General features: G+C 33.7%; 1 protein-coding gene across 1 annotated transcript in view; it reads right to left on the bottom strand.

Moving 5' to 3' along the window:
- Positions 1 to 26,567, bottom strand: part of SLCO6A1 (solute carrier organic anion transporter family member 6A1) — a 68,710-nt gene that overhangs the window by 32,784 nt on the left and 9,359 nt on the right. Inside the window, exons 2-8 of the mRNA XM_045848341.1 lie at positions 24,932 to 25,192; positions 23,216 to 23,398; positions 21,196 to 21,292; positions 15,462 to 15,583; positions 14,509 to 14,618; positions 8,394 to 8,538; positions 1,313 to 1,508 (exon numbers count right to left, since the gene is read on the bottom strand). Coding sequence (XP_045704297.1) covers positions 1,313 to 1,508; positions 8,394 to 8,538; positions 14,509 to 14,618; positions 15,462 to 15,583; positions 21,196 to 21,292; positions 23,216 to 23,398; positions 24,932 to 25,192 — 1,114 coding nt within the window. The remainder of the gene's footprint in view (positions 1 to 1,312; positions 1,509 to 8,393; positions 8,539 to 14,508; positions 14,619 to 15,461; positions 15,584 to 21,195; positions 21,293 to 23,215; positions 23,399 to 24,931; positions 25,193 to 26,567) is intronic.

Below are 26,567 nucleotides of genomic sequence, written 5' to 3'. Positions count from 1 at the left end.
GCTTGCCTGATAATTTATTTTTCATGCACATCTTTGCCTAAGCCAGTTTACAGCTCTGTGTATCATCTTTTGTTCAGAATGCAGGATGTCTCTTTCTGCTGCTAGATAGAGTGCTGGCTGATCACATCAACCCAACTAAAGACAGAATTAACTCCTGGATAGGCAATAGTGCTTTAGGGAAGGACCTCACTCTAGGTCTTAGCCTTTCAAATATATTGAGAACTTATATTCACCCAAGTTCCTCTCCCTAGTACATTCTAACCTCCCAGCACATTAACCTCTTATGTAAAGGCCATCATAATACTACTGAACATTTTCTCTGCTTCTACAAGACTCTGCTTGATTTTGGCCTCTTAGCTTCCTAATTCAGCAAATATACTGAGTGAAAACCCAACAGAGTGTCATCTCATTTGCTCACCTCTTTCTTTGATATCATACCCCACCCCATTCTCTAATTTTTCTCATAGATCTGTCAAAAATTTATATTGGTTTCTTTTTATCTTACTAGTGCTTTTTGCCCAAATCTTTTGTCCAGACTCTCAGTTTCTTGCCAATGTGCAGAATTAGCAAATATCCTCAGTTGGCCTGCAGGGTGGGGGTGGGCGACAGAAAGAAGCAGCAGAAAGTTGCTTCTCCTCTCAAAAGTGTGCCTTTCTCAGCATTTTGGCTTTTAAATTCCTAGTTATCTGAGCAACTTTTAAACAAATCTTTTAAAACTCTATTCAGCTTTTCTACTTATTCTCAGTGGGAGTGTTGATCTGCCATAAGTTACTCCATTGTAGCTGGAAGTGCAATTTCTTTACTTGTTTTACTTGTTCAGTCTGTTGGTGTCCAATTCCAGTTCTGTTCCCGTGTATTTAATGTCAGTCTCTGCCCAGTTCTTTGAATTTTGCATTTTTAGTTTAAAGGAGACATTACTCATACATACTTTCACATGTACTTCCGTTCCATTCTTTGATGTCTTTAAGAAAGCAGACATACCAATTCAGGAATACAAAGTAAGACTCGCTTTGTACAGATAGTACCGTTTCCACGTTGCTAACCACTTTCAGTACAAGAATTCTGCTTCTAGGTTTTAATCATTTCAAAGTGTTTTTTTCTTTATGTTTTGTGAATGCATAAGCAATCATATAGCAGGTATCGTTATAATATTTCTGTCCTTAATATGAAAGATTAAACTGTGCTTTATATGTCTGTGTTCCATAATTCTAAAAATGATAAGGATATAAAAGTTACTGGATAATTATTAACTGACTAACAAATTCATTGTAGAGTTTGGTAGTAAATATATAACATATAAAATTCTATTTACCCGCCATAATCTTCACTGATTCCAGCAAATGGTATGGGATTACAGTGTACAAAAATTGAAAGCACAACCAGTACAAGTGATATAGCAGATGTAACAATGACAAATCTCATATAGCCTTTACAATACATATGTAACTTGGAAACAATGAGACCTCCCAGAAACTCGCCAAATGCAGTTGCTGGAATTAAAACAAGCCCTAAAAAAATGGAGAAGAGAAAACAAAATTAAAAATAATCAACTCAAGATAGTACAGAAAATTCATACATTGATGTAATCCCCTCTGCTCTAAACATATAGCAAACATAGGTTTAAATAAAAAGACAGAGAGAGAATTTAAAGCCATGATAAATAACCCAACAAACCTAAACCTTACAATTAATACAAATTTGTGAGTGAGGCTGGCACTATCGGCCTAATGGATTTTACAGTAGAGCTGTTAAATTTAGCTCTTATGTGGTAATGATATCTAAGGTAAACCCAAAACTTAATCCATGCAAACTAGAAGATGAGAATTGTTTTATTGAGAGCTATTATTGGATAGCTGCCTGGATTAATGGTTTATAGCAAGAGGCATTCCCATAGTGAAAAGAATACATGGAGATTCGTTACCAAGAATTAGACCAAGTCACCCATTGATTCTGTGAATGTATGTGAAATATCAACAACCTCACAACAAAGAAATGTAATTAGAAAATAATCAATCAGATGAAGATAGCAGTCTCCTCTGCCCCAAACATATAGAAATAGTAGATTTAAATAGGAAAATAGGAAGAGAAATATAAGGTAAAAACAAATAAAAATCTTATTAACACCAGATTAAATTTATGTCATAAAATTTTCTGACACACTTGTAGATAATTTTAGAATGCTCAGGAAGATTAATGACAGTGTAATTTTCATAAAATAAAAACTAGAATAATAATAGAAAGTAATTAAAAATAAGAGCAGGTGGATTAAGGAAAGAACAAATAAGAAACCTAGATATTTAAAATTATAACTGTTAAAAAGAAAACTCAAATTCCAGACTAGAGACATCTAAAAATTGAATAAATTGGAAGAAGGCATTGTGTTATTCATCCAGTATATAATTTTTTTAAAAAAGTGATATTGCTTCAGTAATCCTAACCATTCTATCATACTAATGTAAGACCTTTAGAAAATGGAATCTAGGTGTATATATATAGAAACTCTAGCATTATCTTCAAATTTATTTTCCTTTAAACATAGAACAGTTCAAAAAATAAACTTTGTTTTAAAACACAGTGATGACAGGATAAAAAGCTCCACAAAATGTTTTACAGCAGTTGTGAGAAATACAATGACAGGTGTAAAAGAAAAACAATATTTGAAAAGCTATAACTGAGGATGAGGATTGTTCCATGATTCAAAAAATATTAGCCCTGGGAATAAAATTACACTTCAACTACTGAGGAGTACAAATTAAACAATTATATCTATCTCACACAAAAAATAAGCTAGGGACATTCATAACATCTAGAATAAAGCAAAAATTATAAGAGCTGCCCAAAAGCATGTTGCTTGCAAAATAATTTTAATTATAGCTGGTGTTTAAAAAGATAAAATTAGTAACCTAGACCAAACACATATGCACATGCACACACATGCTCCTGAAAAGTAGGGGTAGTGAGCTGTCAGTGGGGAGTTAAAATTTCCTAAACCAAACAAGGGTAATGAATAAAAAATATGACCATTGAGAACAGAAAAGATAGTAAGGAATAAAAGAAGAAAAATAGAATGGTAATAAGCAAATACAAATAAGTTAAAATTAATTAAAATTCACAATAATACTAAATAAGTAAAATTAAACTAGTAAAAACACTTTATTGAGTTTGATAGTTTTAAAAGCAAAGTTTGTAACCAAAATAGTGAAAAAATATGTATCATGAAAATAAATGACATTGTATAAAAATAAATTACTTAACTACCCAAATTTCAAGAAAATTAAAAATCCATAAACAAAGTACTATTTTAACTCAGCATCCTCATAGCAGACAGTTTATGACATTATTAAAGATATTAAAAATATTAATTGATTTGAACAGTGTTGTTTTAAAATAGAAACAAAAACACTTATTTAGCAACTAAAGATCTCAGCAATTCATGGATTAAATAAAAATGTGATGATGAAAATTAAAAATAGTTACAACTGAACAATAATAAAATTATACCTAAATGTATGACATTCTACTAAAGAAAATCTATAAATGATGATACTTCCATCATAGGGTTGTTGGGAGAATTAAATGAGTTAATATTTAGGTGCTTAGAACAGCATCTAGTCAGAGAGTAAACATCATACAAATGCTTGTAAAAAGGCAGACATTTACAGACAAATTCATTTATTAGAAGGCAAAAAAGTACAGAGGGGCAATATTTGTCCAGAAAATTCTGAGAATTGGAACTGAATCAGGAGACTTCAGAGGATAAGCAATAAGTATGCTTGTAAGGAAATCAAGAAGAAGCAAACCACATTTTACCCCAGATTCACAAAAGTTAAAGGCAGTAGGTACCAATGAAAACAGAGTGAGATAGAGGATTGGATGGCAGTCTATATAGAATGTTTGATCCTCAAAATTCCTATTCTCACCCACATGCCATATGATTGACCAAGAAGAAGAGCCTAGATTTATTTAATTTGAAAATGAGAACTGTAGGTCTGAGAAAACCAACTGCATCTCTAAGCAGAAAACTGAGAACCCTATTCAGGTAAGGAAACCACCAGCTGTCAGGCTTACTGCCCCAGGCCAGCGATTTTCAATCAGTATGCTGAGGCACACTGGTGTGCCACAATGATTTTTGAAACATGCAATACCTGACTAATTAGCCAGGGGCACTGACCTCTTTTCCCTTAGACTGTCAAATAAAAAAAAAATGACAACAGGTATCACAACAACAGCCATCAAGTGTGAATGAATCAAAATTATACCTATTTTTTTGTCAGACTGGCAAAAATATAATACATAATTGGTGTTGCCACAGAATTTTAGTAATTAATTTATGTGCCATGAGATGAGAAAGGTGAAAAACAGTACCCTAAGCAATAAGAAAATACTGGATACTGGGGGTCCAACAAGTAAAGACCTGTGTCCTTGAAAGACCACCCTAAAAGGAAACAAAACAGTTGAAAATTTAACTGCAATTTTCAGAACTTTCAATCAATTTTTATCTTAATAAATATTTTTATTAGTGTAGCAAAAAGTACACAAATCACAATTGTACATATTGATGAATTTTCAAAGTAAACACAACACATGTAACCACCACCAGGTCAAATACTGAACATTACCAAAAGATCTACAGGCTCTTTCATGCACTTACAAAATTTTATAAAATATGGACCTCAAAGTATGCATACATTATGGCTTCTTTCATTTGACATCATGCTTGAAAAATTCACCCATGTTTTTGTATAGAACAATAGATCATGTCTTATCATTGCTGAATAGAAATGTATATGCATACACCACAACTTATTTATTCACTATGATGTTGTGAATTGTGCTATTTTAAAATTTATGCACATGTCCTTTGGTGAACATATGCATTTCTGTTGGGCATATTCTGAAGAGAGGAAAGCATGTTGGGTATGTGATCAGGAGTGAAATTTCTGGGTTAGGGAATAGGTATATATTCAGATTTTTATGATACTACCAAACAGATTTATAAAATGCTAAATGAACTTTCATTCTCACCAGTAGTAGAAAAAATGCCAATATTTCATTCATAACAACATCTATCTCTCTTTTTCATCTTAGCCATTCTGATGAATGGGCAATAATAGTATTACAATATGGCATTTTTCTGAAAACCACTGAAGGGGAGCACATTTTCATATGAATACTGGCCAGTTGACAGCATCTTTTACGGAATGCCGGTTCAAGTCTTTTGTTCATTTTTATTGGATTATTTAAATTTTTATTATTGTCAAATACTTTTATATGTTTGCACATAAATCCTTTGTAGATTATTTCTATAACAAGATTATCTTGTTTGCATTTTCACTCTTTATGCTGACATTTAATGAGCAGGAATTCTTAATTTTAATGTAAAACCACTTATTTTTCTTTAGGGTTATGTGATCTATGTCCTATTTTTAAAAACTTTGTCTTTTCTAAGGCTATAAAGATCTTTCCCTATGCCTTATTCTGAAAAGCTTTATTGTTTTATCATTCGCATTTAGATCTACAATTCATCTAGAATTTGTATTTGTATATGAAGTGAAGAAAAGGTCAAGATTTATTTCTTTTTCATAAGGATATCTAAGTGACCTAATATCACTAATATCTAAGTAACTCAGTTTTTGTTTTATGCAATTTAAAATCATATTGTTGAGAGCATACACATGTATAACTCTATTACCTAGCTCACTAGTTGACTCTTCTTACATCATAAATGATTCCTTTATGTACTAAGTAATGCCTCTTGCTTTGAAAAATACTATATTTAAAATTACTATAGGTTTTTTCAGAGATCAAGCCCTTGTCTGAGGTATCATTGGCAAATATGTTTTCCCATACAGTTCATTCTCTTTTCATTTTAATGCTGTTTCTTTAGCCATGCAGAAGCTTTTGATGACATCCCATGTGTTTATTCTTTCCTTTATGCCCCTCGTCATAGGGGACATAACAGTGAAAATACCGCTGTGTGGAATGTGTGAGATTTTCCTGCCTATGTTTTTCTCTAGGACTTTTATACTATGCAGTAGAAAGAAAGAAGGAGCTCTACCCTTTGCAACAACATGGATGGAACTAGAGAACATTATGTTAAGTGAAATAAGCCAGGCAGTGAAAGACAAAGACCATAGGCTCTCACCTGCATGTGGAACCTAGTCAACAAAAAAAGTAAGCAAGCAAAATATAACCAGAGGCATTGAAATTATGAACAATCTAGCAGTAAACAGAGGGGAGATGGGAGGGGACAATGGGGGGAAAGAGGGGAGAGGATTTCAGGAACAGCTATAAAGGACACAATGGACAAAACCAAGGAGGAGGGGAGAGAAGTGGGATGGCTGGGGTGGGGGGTGCTTGGCAGAGGGAAAATTCAGACAACTGTACTTGAACAACAATCAAATAAAAAAAGTTACTATAGTTAACACCACCTTTTGTTTTGGTTAGTGTTCATATAATGCAACTTTTTCACCCTTTTACTTTCAACTTTTCATATCTTCACATTTAAGGAGTGCCTCTTATAAGTAATATAGTGGATTTCCCCTGCCAATCTGACAAACTTTATTTACATACACATCATTCCTAGTCTATTTAAGGTACTCACAACAGACTTGGGACTCACACAGACTCACTCCTTCTGGGTTCTACCGTCAGGGTAGCAGGGGTAAGGGCACCAGTGGCATGCAGGGAGAAACTGAAGTGACTGGCATCAGGATGAGTGACAGCTTCCTCCTGGAGACAGCTTTTTCCTGGACAAAACTCCAGAGGCCAGGCAGCAGCCATAGTCCTTTTCTGAGCCCTGCCACACTCAGAGACACAGAATGGCAACACCAGTTGCCCTGCCCTGGGAATGACCTAAGGCTCTGCCCCATCTAAGCTTTTCTACAATAGACCATGCTATTAGACAGGGTGTTAAAGCAGCTCTGCTTAATACACAGAAACAAACACAGGGAGGTTGCCAAAACGAAGAGACAAAGAAATATGGCCCAAATGAAAGAACAAAACAAAACTCTGGAAAAAGAACTAAACAAAAAGGACATAAGCAAACTATCAGATGCAGAGTTAAAAATACTGGATACAAAGATGCTCAAGGAACACACTGGGGTACTTTAACAACATAAAAAAGAACCAGGCAGAAATGAAGATTACACTAAGTGAAATAAAGAAAAATTTACAGGGAACCAACAGTGGAGGGGATGAAGCTGAGAATAAAATCAACAATTTGTAACACAGGGAGGAAAAAGCATTAAATCAGAACAGCAAGTAGAAAGAAGAGTTAAAAAAAAAAACAAAGATAGGCGAAGGAGCCTTTGGGACAACTTCAAACATACCAACATTCAAATCACAGGGAAGAAGAGAAAGAGCAAGAAATTGAAAACTTTTTGAAAAAATAGTGAAAGAAAACATCTTAATTTGGTGAAGGAAATAGACATACAAGTTCAGGAAGCACATACAGTCCCAAACAAGATGGACACAAAGAGGACCACACCAAGACACATCATAATTAAAATGCTAAAGGTTAAAGATAAAGAGAGAAATGTAAAAGCAGCAAGAGAAAAGCAGGTAGTCACCTACAAAGTGGTTCCCATAGGACTATAAGCTGATTTCTCAAAGGAAAGTTTGCAGGCTAGAAGGGACTGGAAAGAAATATTCAAAGTGATGAAAAGCAAGGAACCTACAACCTAGATTACTCCACCCAGCAAAAGTATCATTGCGAATAGAAAGGAAGAGAAAGTGCTTCCCAGACAAGGTAAAGCTAAAGGAGCTCATCATTACAAAGCAAATATTATATGAAATATTAGAGACTAACTTAAGAAAAGGAAGAAGATCAAGACTGTGAACATTAAAATGGAAATAAATTCACAACTAACAACAACTGAATCTAAAAAGCAAACTGGGAAATCAAGCAAAACAGAAACAGAATCACAGATATGGGGATCATTTTCAGGGTTATTAGTTGGGAGGGAGAAAAGGGAGAATGGGGGAAAAGGTACAGGGATTAAGAAGCATAATTGGTAGGTACAGAATAGACAGGGGGATATTAAGAACAGTATAGGAAATGGAGAAGCCAAAGAACTTATATGCATGACCCATGGAGGTGAACTAAGGGAGGGGAATTGCTGGAGGGAATGGGGGGTGCTGAATACAGAGGGACAAAGTGGGGAAAACTTGGACAACTGTAATAACATAATCAGTAAACTATATTTTAAAATGTTGATGCAATGATGGCAAATTGTTCATTTTTAAATTTTGAGCAAAGGGTATTTAGGTATTAAATATCTGAGCAAATACTATTACTCATCTACTTTCTCCTTTTTGAAATGTTTTATAAATACATATAAGGAAACTTTACATTAAAATTTTAAAATGAATTCAATGAGCAGAAAAGTTACCTGAAACTGCAGCTGCCTGATGAGGATTTAATATAAACTGATTTTCTAGATATTTAGGCAAAATTTCAGAAGCACCAATCATAAGTAAAGATTCTGAAGCTTTGGTCAGAGACAGGCATACAAATACTGGCGTCTTTATCAGTATCTGAAAATTTAAAAAGTTATATATGGATTATTTTCTTTACTTTGCTAAAAAGGAACAGCTATCTCACTCTTAGGTTAAAAACCAACCAACAAAAATTTAACATTTCTCAGTGTAAATTGAATTAAAAATATATATATATACACACTGTATGATGCTGTGTTTAATGTGTACTTTATTATCCCAAAGTTTTTAAGGGAAAACTAAGGGTGTACATTATACATAGATAGTACTAATTTGTTTCCATTATAAAAAGTTTTTTATACCTTGTATCTGTTCTTGTGTTTTGTAATTGATTGTTACATAAAATTTCTTGTACCATAGTATATTCAAAATCCAATGCTAAAATTCCTTTATAATATAAAACAAGTATCTAAATCTAAATAAATAAATAAATAATTGGATTTAAAAATTAGAATGAAAGCCTTTTTTCCTGCAAGCATCGGCCAAAAAACATGGGTGTGCATTATACATGGCAAAATATGGCATATAATATATATATACTTATCCAACAGAAATTTCCTATTCACCAATAGACACATACCATGAAAGGCATGGAGGGTTTGAACCATTTTTATTTATAATTTGATGTCCATACCATTTGTAATTTTTATTTGTGAGTCTGGCAGCTTGCCAGAAAGATTAAGAAAAAGTAGATATCATTAACTAGTTGTCTAGATTTTCCCTTAACTTTATTTAGTTTATTTTTTCTTAGCAAATATTTTTATTTAGCTGAAAAATAGACAAAAATAATTTAAGCAATGCTAAAGAAAATTCACTAGGATTGCAGTCAAGTTTCTGGAATATTTTACTACTGTAAATTCTACATACAGAAAAAATAGAGACATTTAAATTCTGCATTTTATCTGATTAATAAATGGACAGAGGACCTGGACATACCTTACATTTCTATGAGGTAAGTGTTGTTATAATAGCAAGTTTTTAGCCAAAGAGAGTGAGGCTCAGAAAGATTAAAATACCATATTTCATTGAATCTAAAATTCCCTCAATTATAAGAGGCACCATTATTTTATGCATTGCTAGGGAAAAATAATACTGTCACTTACACACTATGATACAATGCCTTAAGTAAAATTCACTGCTATGCAGTTATCAATCTCACCAGCTCTTGAAATATATTAGATTTATTAAGAAGTACTTGACACTTATTCCTGATTCATCTGAATAGCCTGGTGTGTGGTAGGTAATCCTTTTGCAGATGTCCCAATAAAAGGACAATAAAATGATCTTTACTGTGAGGATGCTTTCCTTAAGTCCCATAAAACACTTGGATAATACTTTGCAAGAAAATGTGATCAAGTGTTCATTCTTCCAAACAGCAAGTATTTGTTTTACTAATGTCAAAATTATGTCCTATTACTGTCTCTGCCTTTCTACACATATAATAACCTTATAATTCAACACATAAATATTGCATCATCTTTTTAAAGAGTTAAAAAAGCAGTTCCACTCAATATGGGCAACACAACTGAAGTTTATAACTCAAAGTAATAAAAATATGAACAACCATGACAAACTTTGCCCGTACTCAGGCAGTATCTACTATGCCACAATGAGTTCCTGACATAGCTATTTCGAGACTCCATCAATTTAATACCCAACCCAATTTCAAAGGTGTTAAAATGTGAAGGGAAGAAAGTGTGTGTCTTAGAATCAAAGAAATGTGGACATTTGCATAAGGCATCACCAGTAGTAAATGTTATATAATGTCCCCACTGGGTAATCCTACTAGTCATTAAGTCTGTAAAGTGGTCAGAACCTATGGGTTAGGAGGGACCTGATTTACCGTTTGTCTTGTTACTTCTTGGATAAACCATGGATCACAAAGAGAAGGCTGGAGCTGGCTCTCTCTAAGGTTTTTTATCGAAGAAGAAAAGGATGATAACTAGGTGGTCAGTTTCTAGTGTGCAACCCAGCTTTTTGGCTTAGGTGAAAGTAACAGACCCTGACATGGAAAATCTCTCTGCCTATGAGATTATCGTAGAGAAGCATAAGCTCACACTGAACTGTACTGCTTACTCATTCGAAGAAACTCATAGCATCTCTAGCCCTTACCTGATAAGGTATATCTATGAATACCGCTGAACTTGACTCTTCTTGCATGAATCCTTTAATTATTTTCATTGCTTAACTGACTCATAGGTGAACACCAACCTAGTAGGCAAAATTGGCTGACTCCTCTATTATCAGGGAAGACATGCTGGACTTCAACTTCATCAGCGTCATTTCACAGATATGCTCTGCTGAGAAACTTAGCTTTGGCAGGTGCTAAAACCGTGGAACAAACACTGGGAATTTGTCTTAATCTAGTCAGCTCCCTAAATATGACTCATTATCCCTCCGTTTTCTTTCTGAAACTCAACTTGGCACAATGTTAAACGCAAAGCCCTTCTATTGCATCTTAATATTATATGCTGGTGTCTAGAGTTTAGTACATTTGCTTCCCCATATTTTAAGCTATTTATTTATTTATTTATTTATTTATTTTCTAAGGCTCCAGAAGCTCAGATCAAGTTGATACCTGGAAAATTATTTTTATTCTTTTGGTATTCTTACAGAAACCATTGTCAGTAGCCCTGAATTTGATAAATCCCAAGTGATTCTTCAATTGGTTCCTGCAATTGGTATATACTACAGCTGAACAAAAAAAAACAACCACTTATAGTACCCAGGGAAAACTTCCTGAAACAACACCCAAATTGCACTGCATTTTCAATTCTTTTCCCATTGTAATACAATTTTTACACAGGAACATTTAAAATTTATTAAAACAAAATTTATCTTGTGTTCAAATTATTCCCCCACTTAAAGTATATTAGTGACTTCCTATTGCATTAAGAACAAAATCTAAAGTTCTTACCATGTGCCACAAAGACCTTCTTTAACATACCCAAATCTTTGCTGACTTAAGGTGTTTCCACCTGAGTCTCTCAGGCTTGGTATCTAATTAACAACCATTCTTCACATGGATTATTCCTTATCATGCTTTAGCTTCCCCCATTTAAATGTTCCTTGTTCAGTGAAGCCTTTTTTTCCCTCACATCTAAAGTAGGCTTCACAAAGGATTAACTACTGTTAATCAGTTGTTGTTAATCCAGTTTTGATTTTTTTTCTTTTGAAATCTGAGACTCACACAAGACCATATGCTCCACAAAGGCATGGGTGTTAGTTACTATTGTATTGTCAATACCTAACACAGTCATACTATACAATTAAAACAAAAAAACAGGAATAAGTAAAACTAAAATAACATACTTATATTGTATTACTATATGCCAGTTCTAAGCACCTTATATACATAAACACATTTAATTCTAAGCACATATACAAGGTATATACTATTGTAACCATTTTTAATAGAATACAACCTAAGGCATATAAAATAAAAATGCCTTCCAAATTATCTAAGGGCCTTTTTAAATGGTGGACTTTAACAATTGTTAACTCGTACTCACTTAGAAATTAAATGGGTATGGTTCTATCAGGTTTTAATAAAAAATATTTTAAAGAGTGACAAATATTCCAACTTAATTATACACCAATTCTTACTTGAAAGTTGAAAATAAGAATTTCTGAAATTATTGTTTATATAAAGTCCAGGTGGGATTAAAGAAAAACAACCTCACTTTTGACAAATGTTTTGCTCTTGGCCACCTTTGGCAATGTGTTAGGAATATCAAAATGTTATTCATGGTTTTCCTAGCCTTCCTTTCTCCTAGGGAAGGCACCTACCATGCACCAAAGGTACAGGTCAGTGACATATGCAGAGTCTTCTCTGTAATTGTGCTTTCAGAATTAGGGTAAGTAGAAAGATTTCTGATAAATCAGATCAGTGATTCTGAGAGTGTAGTCCTAATTTCCAGAATTTGTAAATGATTGCTAAAAATTTTGCCAGTTTCAGCTACTGTATTTTTAAGGTGAAGATTTTCCAAGCCCCTCACTCTAATATTCTAGAAGTCCCAAGCTTCTAAAATGTTTTAAAAAGTGTTAAGATATCTTCTAGTTACTTACCCAGACAGGTATCAGTCAAAAGTCTAAGGCTGTTAACAAGGCATTATATTTTTTTGTTATCCTAACAATAATCAAAACAGTATTTCCGAGAGAGGTATTGGAATTAGCTTGTTTTTGTTTGTTGCATGGCAGTTATCTTAAAAAAAACTTAAAATGTTCATGTTTAAATTTTCTGAAAAGCATTTTTAACAAATATATCTTAATTTTTAACACTACAAAAGGGGTTACACCTAATTTATTTCTGTATTATTAAAATTCATATATGTAAAATTTTGATAAAATTAAAATTAAATAAAAATCTGAATAAAATATAAATCATTACTAGGAAAGATACATGATTTACTAAAAATATAAACACATGTGTTTGAATGAAAACAAGTAAATAAAATTTGTGATTTTATATAAGAAATCTGTTCATTTTAAGAAGAATTAGACTAATACAATAAAAAGCACTATGTATATGTTTATCCCATATATATGTTATATTTTTCTATACTACATTTTAAACAAATGTCTATGAAAGCAGTAAGAAAGGAGGAAATCATGTAAGATAAGATTTGACAAAGAGTTTTGTTTTTTTTTTAATGGAGAAGAAGTTGAGAGATTAGCATCTACAAAGGTACAGAACTATGAAAGTACCTAATACATCCATTAAAGAGTAAGTGGCTGGAATGTTGGGGAGAGAGGGATAAAATTCTGAAATGAGGTGGGTAAATTCAGTTGATGTTATTGTGAAGGGTAAAAGAGTATGAAATTCATCTACCAAGTAATCTGGAAAATGACTAGATGAAGTCTACATGTGAGAAATACAATTCCACAGGCAACATAAAAGACAAAGTTGTGAATAGAAAACAAATGGAATGCAGAATCATTATATAGAAGTTGGGTGTCTTTAATCCCACTATGTCTGTATTGTACATCTTCTTTCTCACCTACAGTAACAGAGCACTTCTCCATTTGAAATTGAGATAAGATAGCCCTGGCTGGCGTAGCTCAGTGGATTGAGCACAGGCTGCGAACCAAAGTGTCGCAGGTTCGATTCCCAGCCAGGGTACATGCCTGGGTTGCAGGCCATAACCCCCAGCAACCGCACATTGATGTCTCTCTCTCTCTCTCTCTCTCCCCCCCCACCTTCCCTCTCTAAAAATAAATAAATAAAAAATCTTCAAAAAAAAAGAAATTGAGATAAGATATTTTCAATATGTTTGTTAGAATATTTGTTAACTTCTAGATTTCTAAGTTAAACATAATCAGAAGATATATAATGTTAAAACCTATATTTCAGCAGGAAAAAAATAAACACAAAATAATATTAAAAAAAATAGAAAAAAGCACTGGCTGGCATAGCTCAGTGAATTGAGTGTGGCTGCAAACCAAAGCATTGTAAGTTCGATTCCCGGTCAGGACACACGCCTGAGTTGCAGGCCACAGCCCCTAGCAACCACACGTTGATGTTTCTCTCTCTCTCTCTCTCTTTCTCCTGCCCTTCCCTCTCCAAAAACAAATAAAATAAAATCTATAAAAAAAAAGAAAAAGAAAAAGAAAACACTTGGTACCAGTCCCTGACACTAGCCAAGTTCTTGAAAATACTTCTTATGTAAGCTGGGTCTTATTTTTCATTTCCATAAAATAAAGAGGTTAATTAAGGGGAGGGAATTTCAGGGGAAAAGGGTGAACGGTGTGCAGGAACTACTATGAAGGACACATGAACAACAAGGGGGAGTGGAAATGGCAGGGAGGTGGGGAGAGCTGGGGGGGGGGTTGGACTGGGTTGGGGGTAAAAGGCAGAAAACTGTACTTGAACAATTTTTTTTTAAAAAAAGACTTCAAAAGTCCCACTCAGGTATAAGTTGAACAGATTATGATTATTGTCTTAATTCACTATTAGTAAATTTTATGAGTCAACTTAATAGGCTTATTCATGTACATATTTTACTTTACCCAAACAGAAGCAAATAAATCTTTGATACTAGCTTTGGATTCCTGATCTTTGTATTTTCTATCCAACAAATGAAGCTTCTTGTGTTTTCCAGAGTTGATCTTTGCTGTACCTGATGTTAACAAGCAAAAGAAGCTTCTGACATATTCAAATCACAAACACACATATATAAAAAAATAAGCACACGTATACATCCTATAAAACTTAATTTCACTTGAAATGACAAGTGAGCTGTTTTTGAACAAGCTAAAGTCAATCTAATTAAGTAAAACTTACATTTTTCTAATAGCACTATCCTAAAGAACATTCTGTTATAACAAAAAATTTCCATGTCTACACTGTACACTACTGCAGCCATTAAGCATTTGAAATGTAGCTCCTATGACTGAGCAAATGAATTTTTAACATAATTTAGTTTAAAATTTCAATAGTCACATGTGGCCAGTTACCACAGTATTTGACAGCACAGGCCTAAAACGTGGAAGAGTAACCTTTGATATTACTAAAAGTATTTTTTGTCAATGAAATGTTCTACCATTAAGAGAATATTTGATTTCCCTAATGTTACATGTATTTTTAGTGTTTTTAAAAGAATTTCAATAGTTACCATTTTATTTTACAGCTATTCTGTGTGGTAGTACATGGATTAAATAATGCTAAGTAAATAGATGTATATATGTTTCTTTCTTTGAAAAAATATATGAACTCCATACCTAACAGGTTTTTAAAAACTAAATGACAAAAAAACAAAAATATGTGCTAATGAAAGCCTGGTACTTAAATAAAGTAGTATTTGGCCACATGAGGCTCGTTTGTCCAACTAAACCTCTCTCTCACATGTCTCTGCACCTTTACACAGAGAGAAATGCAATTCAGACACATTCTTAGAATGGAAGATGAGGGTGGGATGAGGAACCTACTGTCCTTTAATAATGGGTTGTATCACTACGGTCACCTTGTATGTGCTCTGGAAAGCGTGAAAATGGTACCATTGTGGACCACGCAATGACTGAGACAAAAACAAAACGAATCCACCAAGTCTGCAGCCAGTGTTCATCATTATCACTGTCTTCAACGCTTTAATAAAAACAAATGAAAGATTTCAAGTTTGTGTATTTTATTACAGACAAAGCCGTAATCTAACAGAAAAACAAAAAGGGAGAGAGAAATGAAACATTTTCCATTAATTTGTCCCTTTGTTTGTTTTGCTGAGAATGAATAGTTATGAGGCCTCCAATTATGTTGCTCCCTTTTGTCCTGTATGATCCTAAATATTTCCCTTTTCTTCTTCTCCCCTGTTCACTAAGGTGATGAATAGTAATTCTTCGAATCTTTTTAATGCTTTCTCTCCAACAGAAGCTGTGCACTTGGAAGACTATCCCTTTAAATCCCATCTCTCCTTTAAAATCATTCCTGTCCCTTTAAATCACGCAACTAGACCTTTAGTGAAAACACTCCTTTTAAGTTGTACGGCTATCCCTTTAAATCACATTTATTGTGAACTCTCTTGCTTTTAATCCCTTCTCTGAGCTCTCAGGCTAAGACTGAGTTACCCTTCTAATGATCATAACTGCTCACTCTCAGGACCCTTTGTCAAGCCATTGTCTTCCTACTTCCCTGCAGTTTGTCTTGCTGTACCTTTGTAAACCACAAAGCCTCACAGAGGGCAGAGTGGGATGGGAATGTTAAAGTCCTGTGCTGGGATTTTAAAATTTGCTCTTTTAATTCCCACTTATTTCACAATATTAGCACTTTTTTTTTTGTCTCAAAGAATGACTTTGTGGAAAAGTTTCATAGTGTGAAGTTATTTGGTGTCATTTAGGGTGGAGATTTAGGAAAGTTGATTACTACATAATTACCATCTCCTTCAGTTTCACAGACCTGTAAGACCTTGTCCAACCAGCCATTGTGGGAAAAGGCCCACATCCTCAGGAACTACAGTTTTGGAAGTGCTGGTTTCTCACTAGTGACTCTACTGCCAACAGACACCCGAGGAGTAGCTTGCTTATAGGCCTTGTCTCTCAGAGAGTGTGGAGAATATTCTGTTTTATTGATGGGCCAACTCCTTATCCATTGCTACGTTATTCAGGGATACTAATTCCAAAGTGCAGTGACACAGGGTTCCAATTTTGACTTCCATTATCCTGTGGGCACATGCTATGCCTAAAGAGTTTTGACTTCAGACTCTCTCTAGAGGTATGAGTTTCCTCAATAATTATAATTTTCAGAAATTTTGTTTTCACTTTTGAACCCAGTTGTATTATACTGGATTCAGTATAATATTGCATACTATGCATTATATTGCATATAATATGATTATTACCTTTGTATAACTAATTGAGTGCCTGAAATTTAAGGCAAATAAACTTTTATATGCATTATATTGCATATAATATGATTCTTACATTTGTGTAAGTAATTGAGTGCCAGAAATTTAAGGAAAATAAACTTTAAAAACTACAAAGCATAAGCAAATAATTTAATAATGTAACATATATATGACAAACTTAGAAATCAATGATTTCCTCCTCATACAAATAAATGATTAGTAAATGCAATAATACAAATATTCCATGCAAAAACTAACAAAATATATAAAGTCAGGAAGAATAAGCTTAATAGGATATCTTCAATAAAGAAAATCATGAAACTTCATTGAAGGACATAAACCTAAGTGCCCATCAGTAAATGAGTGGATCAAAACACTATGGTACATTTACACAATGGAATACTACTACACAGAAAGAAGGACGGAGTCCCTACCCTTTGCTACATACAGCATGGATGGAACTGGAGAACATTATGCTAAGTGAAATAAGCCAGGCACTGAAAGACAAATACCATATGATCTCACCTATAAATGGAACCTAATGCACAAAACAAAGCAAGCAAAATATAACCAGAGCGGAGAGGGCAATAACAGGGGAAAGATGGGGAAGGGTCATCAAAGAACATGTATAAATGACCCAGGGACAAAGCCAAAACGTGATAGGAATGAGGGTGGGAGGTGAGAGTGGGTGTGGTGGGGAGAGTATTGGGAAGAAAATGGAGACAACTGCAATTGAACAATAATAAAAAAAAAACCTATCAGAATAAAAGCAGAGAGAAAAGAGCAACATACCACATTCTTGCATGGAAAGATAACAATTATTCTCAATTTGACACATAAATTTAAATAATTCAAATCAAAATGCTTGAATTATAACCTAAGATTATCAAATATATCTAGAAAGTAATTTTGCAAAACAGCCCCTGATATTTAATGGATAGTAATGAATAGGGACTTATTCAACCAAATTGAAAATCATGATAAAGCTTTAGTTACTAAGTGTAACTATTTATGTTTAGTTAAATTAGTTATTTTATTTAGTTATTAAAACATTGGAGTATTGGCACGAAATAGAAGAATATATCAGAGAATAGATTAGATAGATAAGAAAAAAACTCATACTTACAGGGAAATTTAATTTATGATAAAGATGGTATTTAATATCACTAAAAATAAATTAATTTAAAAAATGAAATTACCTAAACTGTCATTAGTACAATTAGATATCCCTTTGAGAAAACAAATAGAATATTGGCCCTTGCATTGTATTATATGCAATAGTAAATTTTAATTGGAAGTTAAATTTAAATGTACAGTGAAAATAAAACAAGAATGCTAGGAGAAAAGAAAATGAAAGGTAAATTTTCCTGATGAACACAGATGCAAAAACCTCAACAAAATCTTAGCAGACCTAATTTAACAAAACATTAAAAGGATTATAACACTGTGATGAAGAAGAATTTATCCCAGAAATGCAAGACTGGTTCAATGTCCATAAATCAATCAATGTGATAATGAAAGATAAAAATTATATGCTCATGTCAACTGATGCAGAAAAGCATTTGACAAAATTCAAAGTCCATTCATGATGAAAACCCTCAAAAGAATGGGTATAGATAAAACATACTTCAACATAATAAAGTCCATATATGACAAGTTCATAGCTAATGTCGTACTCTATGGTAAAATGGAACCTTTTCTTCTAAGATCAAGAACAAGACAAGAATGCCCAGTCTCCACTTTTATTCAACATAGGACTGGCAGTACTAGTCAGAGTGATTAGGGAAAAAGAAGGAGGAGGAGTGGGGGGAGGAGGACATGGTGTAGGTGGAGGGGCAAGGGAGAAAGGGGAGGAGAGGGGGGAGGAGGAGGAGAAGAAATGGAATCCATAACAGAAAGGAATAAGTAAAATTGGCTTTGTTTTAAGATGTTATGGATACTATACATAGAAAGCCCCAAAGACTGCACCGAAAACATCTGCTCATGGCACCAATCCATACACCATTCTATCAAGCCAGCTACTTCTGGATGTTGGGGGCAGAGAGTAAGATCAGTGAATTCTAGAGTTATCATACTGTCACACTTCCTTTGTCTTATCACATGTTCCCTAGTCAGAGACAACATTGTATGAGAAACCACAGGGATGGATGTGCTTTATTAAAACAAACAGGACTGCATCAAACACAAAAACTACACAGCATTTCTCTGATGATTAGTGACATTGAACATCTTTTCATGTCTATTGTACATCTGTATGTCCTCTTTGGAGAAGTGTCTCCACTTCAGGTCCTTTGTCCATTATTTAATTGGATTGTTTGTTTTCTTGGTGTTGAGTTGTATAAGCTCTTCATATGAAACAAAGAAGCAAGCAAAATACAACCAGAGACATTGAAGTTAAGAACAAACTGACAGTAACTAGAGGGGAGTAGGGAGGGGATAATGAGGAAGAAAAAAGGGAAAGGGTTGTCAAGAAACATGTATAAAGGACACATGGATAAAGCCAAAGGGAGTAGGATCTAGGGTGGGAGGTGGGGATAGGTGGGGTGCGGGGATTGGGAGTTAGAAATGGAGACAACTGTACTTGAACAACAATAAAAAATAAATTAAAAAAGAAAAAAAAAGAAAATCTGAAAAAATAAATAAATTTTGGATATTAGCTCCTTATCAGATGTATCATTGGTGCATATATTCTCTAATTCAGTGGATTATCTTGTCATTTTGTTAATGGTTTCCTTTGCTGTGCAAAAATTTGCTGTGGTCCCATTTGTTTATTTTTTCTTTTGTTTCCCTCGCTCAAGAATATACATCAGAAAAAATATTTCTCAAGAAATGTCTGAACACACAATGAAATATACAGATGATGTATTATGTAGTTGTACACTTGAGACCTATATAATTTTATTAACCAATTTCTCCCCAACAAATATAATAAAAAGATAAAATAAAACAAATAAATACAAAGCAAAGGAAACAGTCAAGGGAGTGAAAAGGCAAACTATTAGATGGGAGAAAATATTTGCAAATTGTGTATCTGATAAATTGATAATATCCAGAATACATTTTTTTAGATTTTTATTTATTTATTTTTAGAGAAAGGGGAAGGGAGAGAGAAAGAGAAGGAGAGAAACATCAATGTGTAGTTGCCTCTTATGTGGCCCCCACTGGGTACCTGGCTGCAAACCCAGCATGTGCCCTGACTGGGAATGGATCCAGCGACCCTTTGGTTCACAGCCCACGCTCAATCCACTGAGCTACACCAGCCAGGGCAGAATACATTTTTAAAAACTCCTTCAATTCAACAACAAAATCTGATTTAAAAATGGTCATGAAAACTGAAATAGATAGTTCACCACAGAAAAATTACTGATTGACAAGAGGTATAGGAAAGGATGTCCAACATCACTAAATATGAAGGAAGTGAAAATAAAAGCCACAACAAAATATCAATTTACACTTATTAGGATGGCTGTTACCAAATAACAAAACAAAACAGAAAATAAACATTGGCAAAGATGTTGTAAAACTGGAAACCTTATGCATTATTGGTGGGAATGTAAAATAGTGCAGCCACTACAGAAAAGAGTATAAAAGTTTCTCAAAAAAAAAAAAAAGAATTACCAAGTGGCCTAGCAATTTGCCATTTCTGGGTATATATCAAAAAGGACTGAAAGCAGAATCTCAAAGAGATGTTTGCACACCCATGTTAATTACAGAATCATTCACAATAGCTACAAGTTGGAAGTAACCTAATGTCCATTGATGGAGTAATGGGTAAAGAAAATGTGGTATATACATGCAATGGAATGTTATTCAGCCTTAAACAAGAAGGAATACTATCATATGCTACAACAGGGGTGAGACTTGAGAACATCATGCTAAGTGAATGAAGTATCTAAAGTAGTCAAGTTTAGAAAGTAGTGTGGTAATTGCCAGGAGCTGGGGAGAAGGGGAAAAAGGGAAGTCAAGCAATGGATACAGCATTTCAGTTTAGGAAGAAAAAAATTTCTAAATATCTGTTTCACAATAATGTTCATAGTGTTAACACTACTGCACTATACACTTACAACTGGTTAGGATGGTAAACTTTATATTACATATTCTTTACTAGAAGTGTTATAAAAACTGTGTGCAGAATTAGTAGCAAGGTTGCTATTACAAGTGGTGTTTTTAAAATTATATTTCAAGCAGTAATGCTAAAAATGTACATTTGGACATATTTATATGAACATATATGTACATATCAGGCACATTTACATATATTTTTCTAAAATATGGTTAACAAATTAAATGTCTACATTTATAAATCAAAGTATCCAATATTTTACACAATGTAGACAAAAAGGGAAAGAAAATAGCTTACCTGTTATCAAAAGTACTATTCTCAGAGTTCTCATTTATGGGTGCTGCTATGGCATATCCTAAAGCATATCCAACTGACACTGAAGCATCTGCAAGGCCTATAAAATGAATACTGAACATCAAACAACTGTATAAGCCAGCTATGTCATAAGATAATAAAAGGCTACATCACGAAAATGAATCCTTTGTGAAAGCTTCACAGCACACTTTATTAGTCAGGATTTCCAGAGCCATTCAGGTGAACAAATAAGATATTTAGAGTACGAGATTTTAAAGATTGGCTTCTGCAATTGTGTGGGCTGGCAAGTCCAAATTTGAATGACAGGCTGGAAGGTTGGAAATCCAGGTAAGAGTTAATGTTACAGTCTTGAGTGCATAATTAAGTCGAAATCCACAGGGCAGACCAGAGGGCTGGGAAAACTCAGAGTTTCGCTGTTGTAGTCTGGAAACATTTATTTCTTTTTTTGGAAAACATCAGTCTTTATTCTAAAGGCTTCAACTGACTGAATGGGCCTTATGCACATTCTGGAGGTTAATCTCTTTACTCAAAGCCTGCTGGTTGTAACTGTTAGTCACATCTAGAAAATATTACAGAAACATGTAGACTCTTGTTTAACCAAACAACTTGCTCCCATAACTATGCCACGTTTACACATAAAATTAACCATCATACATATTATCCAATGTGTGTATTAGAAAAACTCAGATACTTTAATCATATAATTAACTGTACTTTGGTTAATCTATATATTTAATGTAATATAAATAAATATATTTATATTTAATATAAATATGAATTCAATATACCTTCTTTCACTTTAATTTGTGGAACTAAAATAAGATGATACTTTATGATGATACATTATCATCACCTTTGCATCTTTCATCTTAGCTGCTAGAGTGACAAGAGGTGGCAATAAAATCAGCTTCTCTTCACAGTATATAGATGTGTGTTTTAATTATTATTTAGTAGAACCAAGTGTAAAACAAAGATATTTGTTTCCACCTCACATGAGACCAATAAACCACTGCTAGATTTTTTTCTAAAAGCAAACATATATATTAATGTCATCTAATTTAGCTTATTGGCATGACTTTCCTTACCTCTGATGAAAAAATTATTATTTTGGTTCAAAATGCTATTGTCTTTTAAGTCATCTTCACAATAAGTATAGAAAAACAATTTTATTTTTTCTTTAAAAACTGGTAGTTAAATAACCCTGTACAAATAAATGACCCACCAGGACTAGAAGCTATTGCAATATAAGGAAATTCAGATTATTCTGAGTTGTACCCTGGCATCAGTTTTTGTAGGATACAGTAGCATAAAACAGTGTAAATGGAGGATACTACACTGTGGTCAATTAAGTAACATATCACTCCTCTCCTGGAAGGGATGAACCAGGTTGTACTGATTAACTACAAAATATAAGAGCCCCCCAAAAGACCAGGTTAATATATGGAAAGAACAAATACAATGATGACTATTTTGGCACCACAGTACTGAAGAGGAATAACACAATGTTTCCATCTTTCATATTTCCAATATGATGGCAGCAACTTCCCACACATATCCCCAAAGGTTAAGCATGTAACTACTCAGGAGAGTCAACCTGGTAATTTAAAGATTTTTTTCTAGAAAAATGAACTACATACAGCCTATATAATTTGATATGACATACACTCACATGTGTGTGTATATACATATATTCATGTGTGTGTGTGCAGTATATTTAGAAAGAGTACAGTTTTTATTACTCAAGAATGCATTTGCTCTATATCTTTTAGGGTGGCCTTCAGATGACTTGTCTATAATTCCAAATCTCAAGCAGATCTTCAGAATCAAGCAGCTCAATGTGATTTTGAAGTTAGGCATACCAGTTAGCACTCATTCCAATATTATTATAAGAACCAATAATTAGCACTTGCGTATCAGTTTAAATATGCACACCAAAAAAATACAGAATCTCAATAAAACTTCAGAATGGGTAAATCATATTAGAAAGGAAAAAAAAACTTGCCTAAATAAATACCAGCTGAGTGTGTGGCAACGTTCTCATGAATAAAGTTGATTCCGAGGATATAAAGAGGCATTCCTGCTATTCCCTGCACAGTCTGCCCAAGGAGGAAGAAAGATACATATTTTGATTGAAATGATATGTGTTTCTTGCAAGCTTTCATAACCTTCGCTTCTTTGCAAATATCTTTGAAGAGATAATTTTAATTTTTTGTTAAATGAGTCAAAACTTATACAACAAATATACAGTATCTTTTATGAAATATTTTACCTTTTATAAGCTATAATCAAGATGACTTAAAGACACAAAGGGAGGTAGATTGTCCTATTTCTACTCTCATGGCTCCTATTGAATGCAAATCAAGGACTATATTAAATATGTCTCAAGCAGTGCTTCCTAATTTCTCATCCTTTCTGACCAAGACAGGATAAAGGGAAGAATAGGAATGATGTGGTTTTCATTCCCTTCTTCCCATAAATCACCTTCTCGCTCAATTAGCTGTCCATTCAACAAATACGATAAGTATATTAAAATATATTCTATAAATAAATATTTTCATTTGAAATATTTATATTCCACACATACTATACATTATAAATATATGAGCATAGTATATAGTCCATTTATTGATACAATGTCTATCAGAATATTAACGCAAGATTTTATAGTATATAACTATTGATTATGTTCATTTAGTTCTAGATTAATATGAATTATTTTATTTACATTGTAAATACACATTATGAACATACATTTTAAACATCATAAGCTTATACATATACACACACACAGAGACACCTTCATGTGTTTTTCCATCATGTCCTGCTAAATCCCAGTTTAAAGATGCCAAAATCAGTGGACACATTCCAACACTTTCATAAGCCTATTCACAACAGAAAAGTAGTGAATAGGGTCAGAAATAGTACTACGAAACTTCAAATAGCCTTTAGTAACTGGGAGTCACAAAAAGATTGTGGAATGAGTTTTTGACAAAGGACAAAGTGAGGAAGCCACCAATCATTTTAGATTCAAAGCCCTAGGTCAAAGGGCAGGCTCATTAGTAGCTAGAAAATGTCTGATCTTTTCCTGTGTGTGTTCAGGTTTTTTTTAATTTTTTTATTTCTTTATTTTTAGAGAGAGAAGGGAAGGAGAAAGACAGAGAGAGAGAAACATCAATGTGCGGTTGCTGGGGGCCGAGGCCTTCAATCCAGGCATGTGTCATGACTGGGAATTGAACCTATGATGCTTTGGTTCACAGCCTGCATTCAAGCCACTGAGCTATGCCAGCCAGGGGAGGTTTTGTTTTTTTTTTAAATGGTTGTATTTGTGCTGTATGCATGTGTTTTGAAGTCAAAATTAAGAGATTAATTAAAGCATATTGTGGAAGACATAGAGAATTACTGAAGTTCTCAAAAGATTTAAATACAGAAATAGATAAAAGAAAAACAATTTTACAAAATAATTTTCCCCAAATATTCTTTCTTCTTCCTAGGCCCATCTCTTACATGAAGGGGAATATGATCATGAGAAGTTGAGAGAATGGGTATACATTACAATTGTAACAAGGGAGTTACAATTACTTAGTTTAATAAACTTGGTCATATAAATAGATACAGATGGATGGATGTACAGACAGACAAGTATCATAGTCTAAATTCCTACAGGCAATGATTTAAATAATTAATGATTTGAAGTATGGCAGTGTCATTTAAATCTTACCTTCAGTTGCAATATCCAGGTCATAATTTTCACCAATAGTGTAAGGAAAAGCACATAAAAGTGATCCAAGTCCTACTAAAAAGGAGGAAAATATAATCCACTTTAGTATGTTTCCTTTCCCTCCATAGTATGATATAAACAGGACTACCAGGAAAGACGAAATATCATAAGTTGAGGACAACAACATAGCCTCAGTGGTTTTCAGACGGTTGCCAGTCTCAAGCGTGTTGATACTCAGAATTACAAGACCAAACACCATACCTCAAAGAGAAAAGAAAAAAGAAAGAAACAACATGCATTTTAACAGACAAATATATCACTATTATAATCATTGCAGAGCAAAACTTAATTTACAGTGATTTAACTTTATTTCACACTGTTCAGAATGTTAAAGATTTATGAGCATATAAGGATTCCCTTTTTAAAAACACTAATAGGCCTTAACCTCTATGAAATAGTTGCTAATGGAATATTATAAATGGCCATTTTTAAAAACTACGTTCACGAGTAATTTACTGAAGAGTATGATCTTTTTATCATCTCAGTACTAATATTTACTTTGATGTATATTTTGGTTAGATGAGTAAAAATGAATAATTAACAATTTAATATCTACCATCCAGAACAGAAAATAAAATGTTATCAAAAGTTTAAAAAAATAGCTGAAGCCCAACATGTACTCCCCAAACATGTTCTACTTTCTCCCTCTGTAACACATGTCCTATCCTTGAAGTTCACCATTTCCTAGCCTTCTTAACACTTTTTTGAAAATATATACATCCTTGGACAATACAGAGTATTGTTTGTCATGTTCTTGAGCATTAAATAAATGTTCACTCAGCATCCAGCTGGGAAAAAAATAATCATTCTAAACGTTGTGTTTTCTTTTAAGGAAATTGACAGAGAGGTTGGTTACAAAGTATTGCATTTGTTGGATTGGAAAGGGGAAATAGTTGTTAATCAAAACTCATGATATCCAATGTTACTAAAGTTGCTGGTGCATGGGCAGCTGCGGGGTCCACTGCTGCTCCTGCTGCTCTTCCAGTTCCCAGAGACAGCCCCTGAGCACTGTGCTGCTGAGTCATCCACCCTTGCTGCTGGCACAGCTGCATTGATTACTGACTAAATCCTGGAGCCTTCTCAACCCCAGGATTACTGTTGTTGTTAAAAATATCACCAGAAACAGGGACCAGAAAACAAAAAACAAACAAATGAAAAATAGGCTTCCCTTTGTTCCTTTTTCAAATCTGCTACAGCTTCTCACTGGTAACACCTAGGTGAAGCTAACTGGCAAGGAAATCTGGGAAATGTAGTTTACTGGCTGCCAGTCTCTTACCAAACAGGAATGAGTCCAAAAGGGGAGCAATGGAGTTTATGGCCAACAGACAAACAACTTGCAAAGTTCACATTTTAGACCACTCAGGATATATTTTCACCCTTTTCCCCATATTTACATTTCCATAGCAAATTAATAGCAACAACACCATCATGCATCTTCCTAATGTGTTTCAATTATTCTTACAAAAACCATCTTACTCTTTCCCTAAAAATGGGAGGTACATAGTTCAATCAGTTATAGTATCCATATCAAGGCAATGTTATTCTTCTAGTTTAATCACACACATGAATGGATTTT

The sequence above is a fragment of the Phyllostomus hastatus genome, unplaced genomic scaffold, assembly GCF_019186645.2.
Source record: "Phyllostomus hastatus isolate PE091 unplaced genomic scaffold, TTU_PhHast_1.1 phas_contig_58, whole genome shotgun sequence".
Lineage (NCBI taxonomy): Eukaryota > Metazoa > Chordata > Mammalia > Chiroptera > Phyllostomidae > Phyllostomus > Phyllostomus hastatus.
Note: the sequence above shows the minus strand (reverse complement) of the source record. Positions and strands in the feature narration are given on the sequence as shown.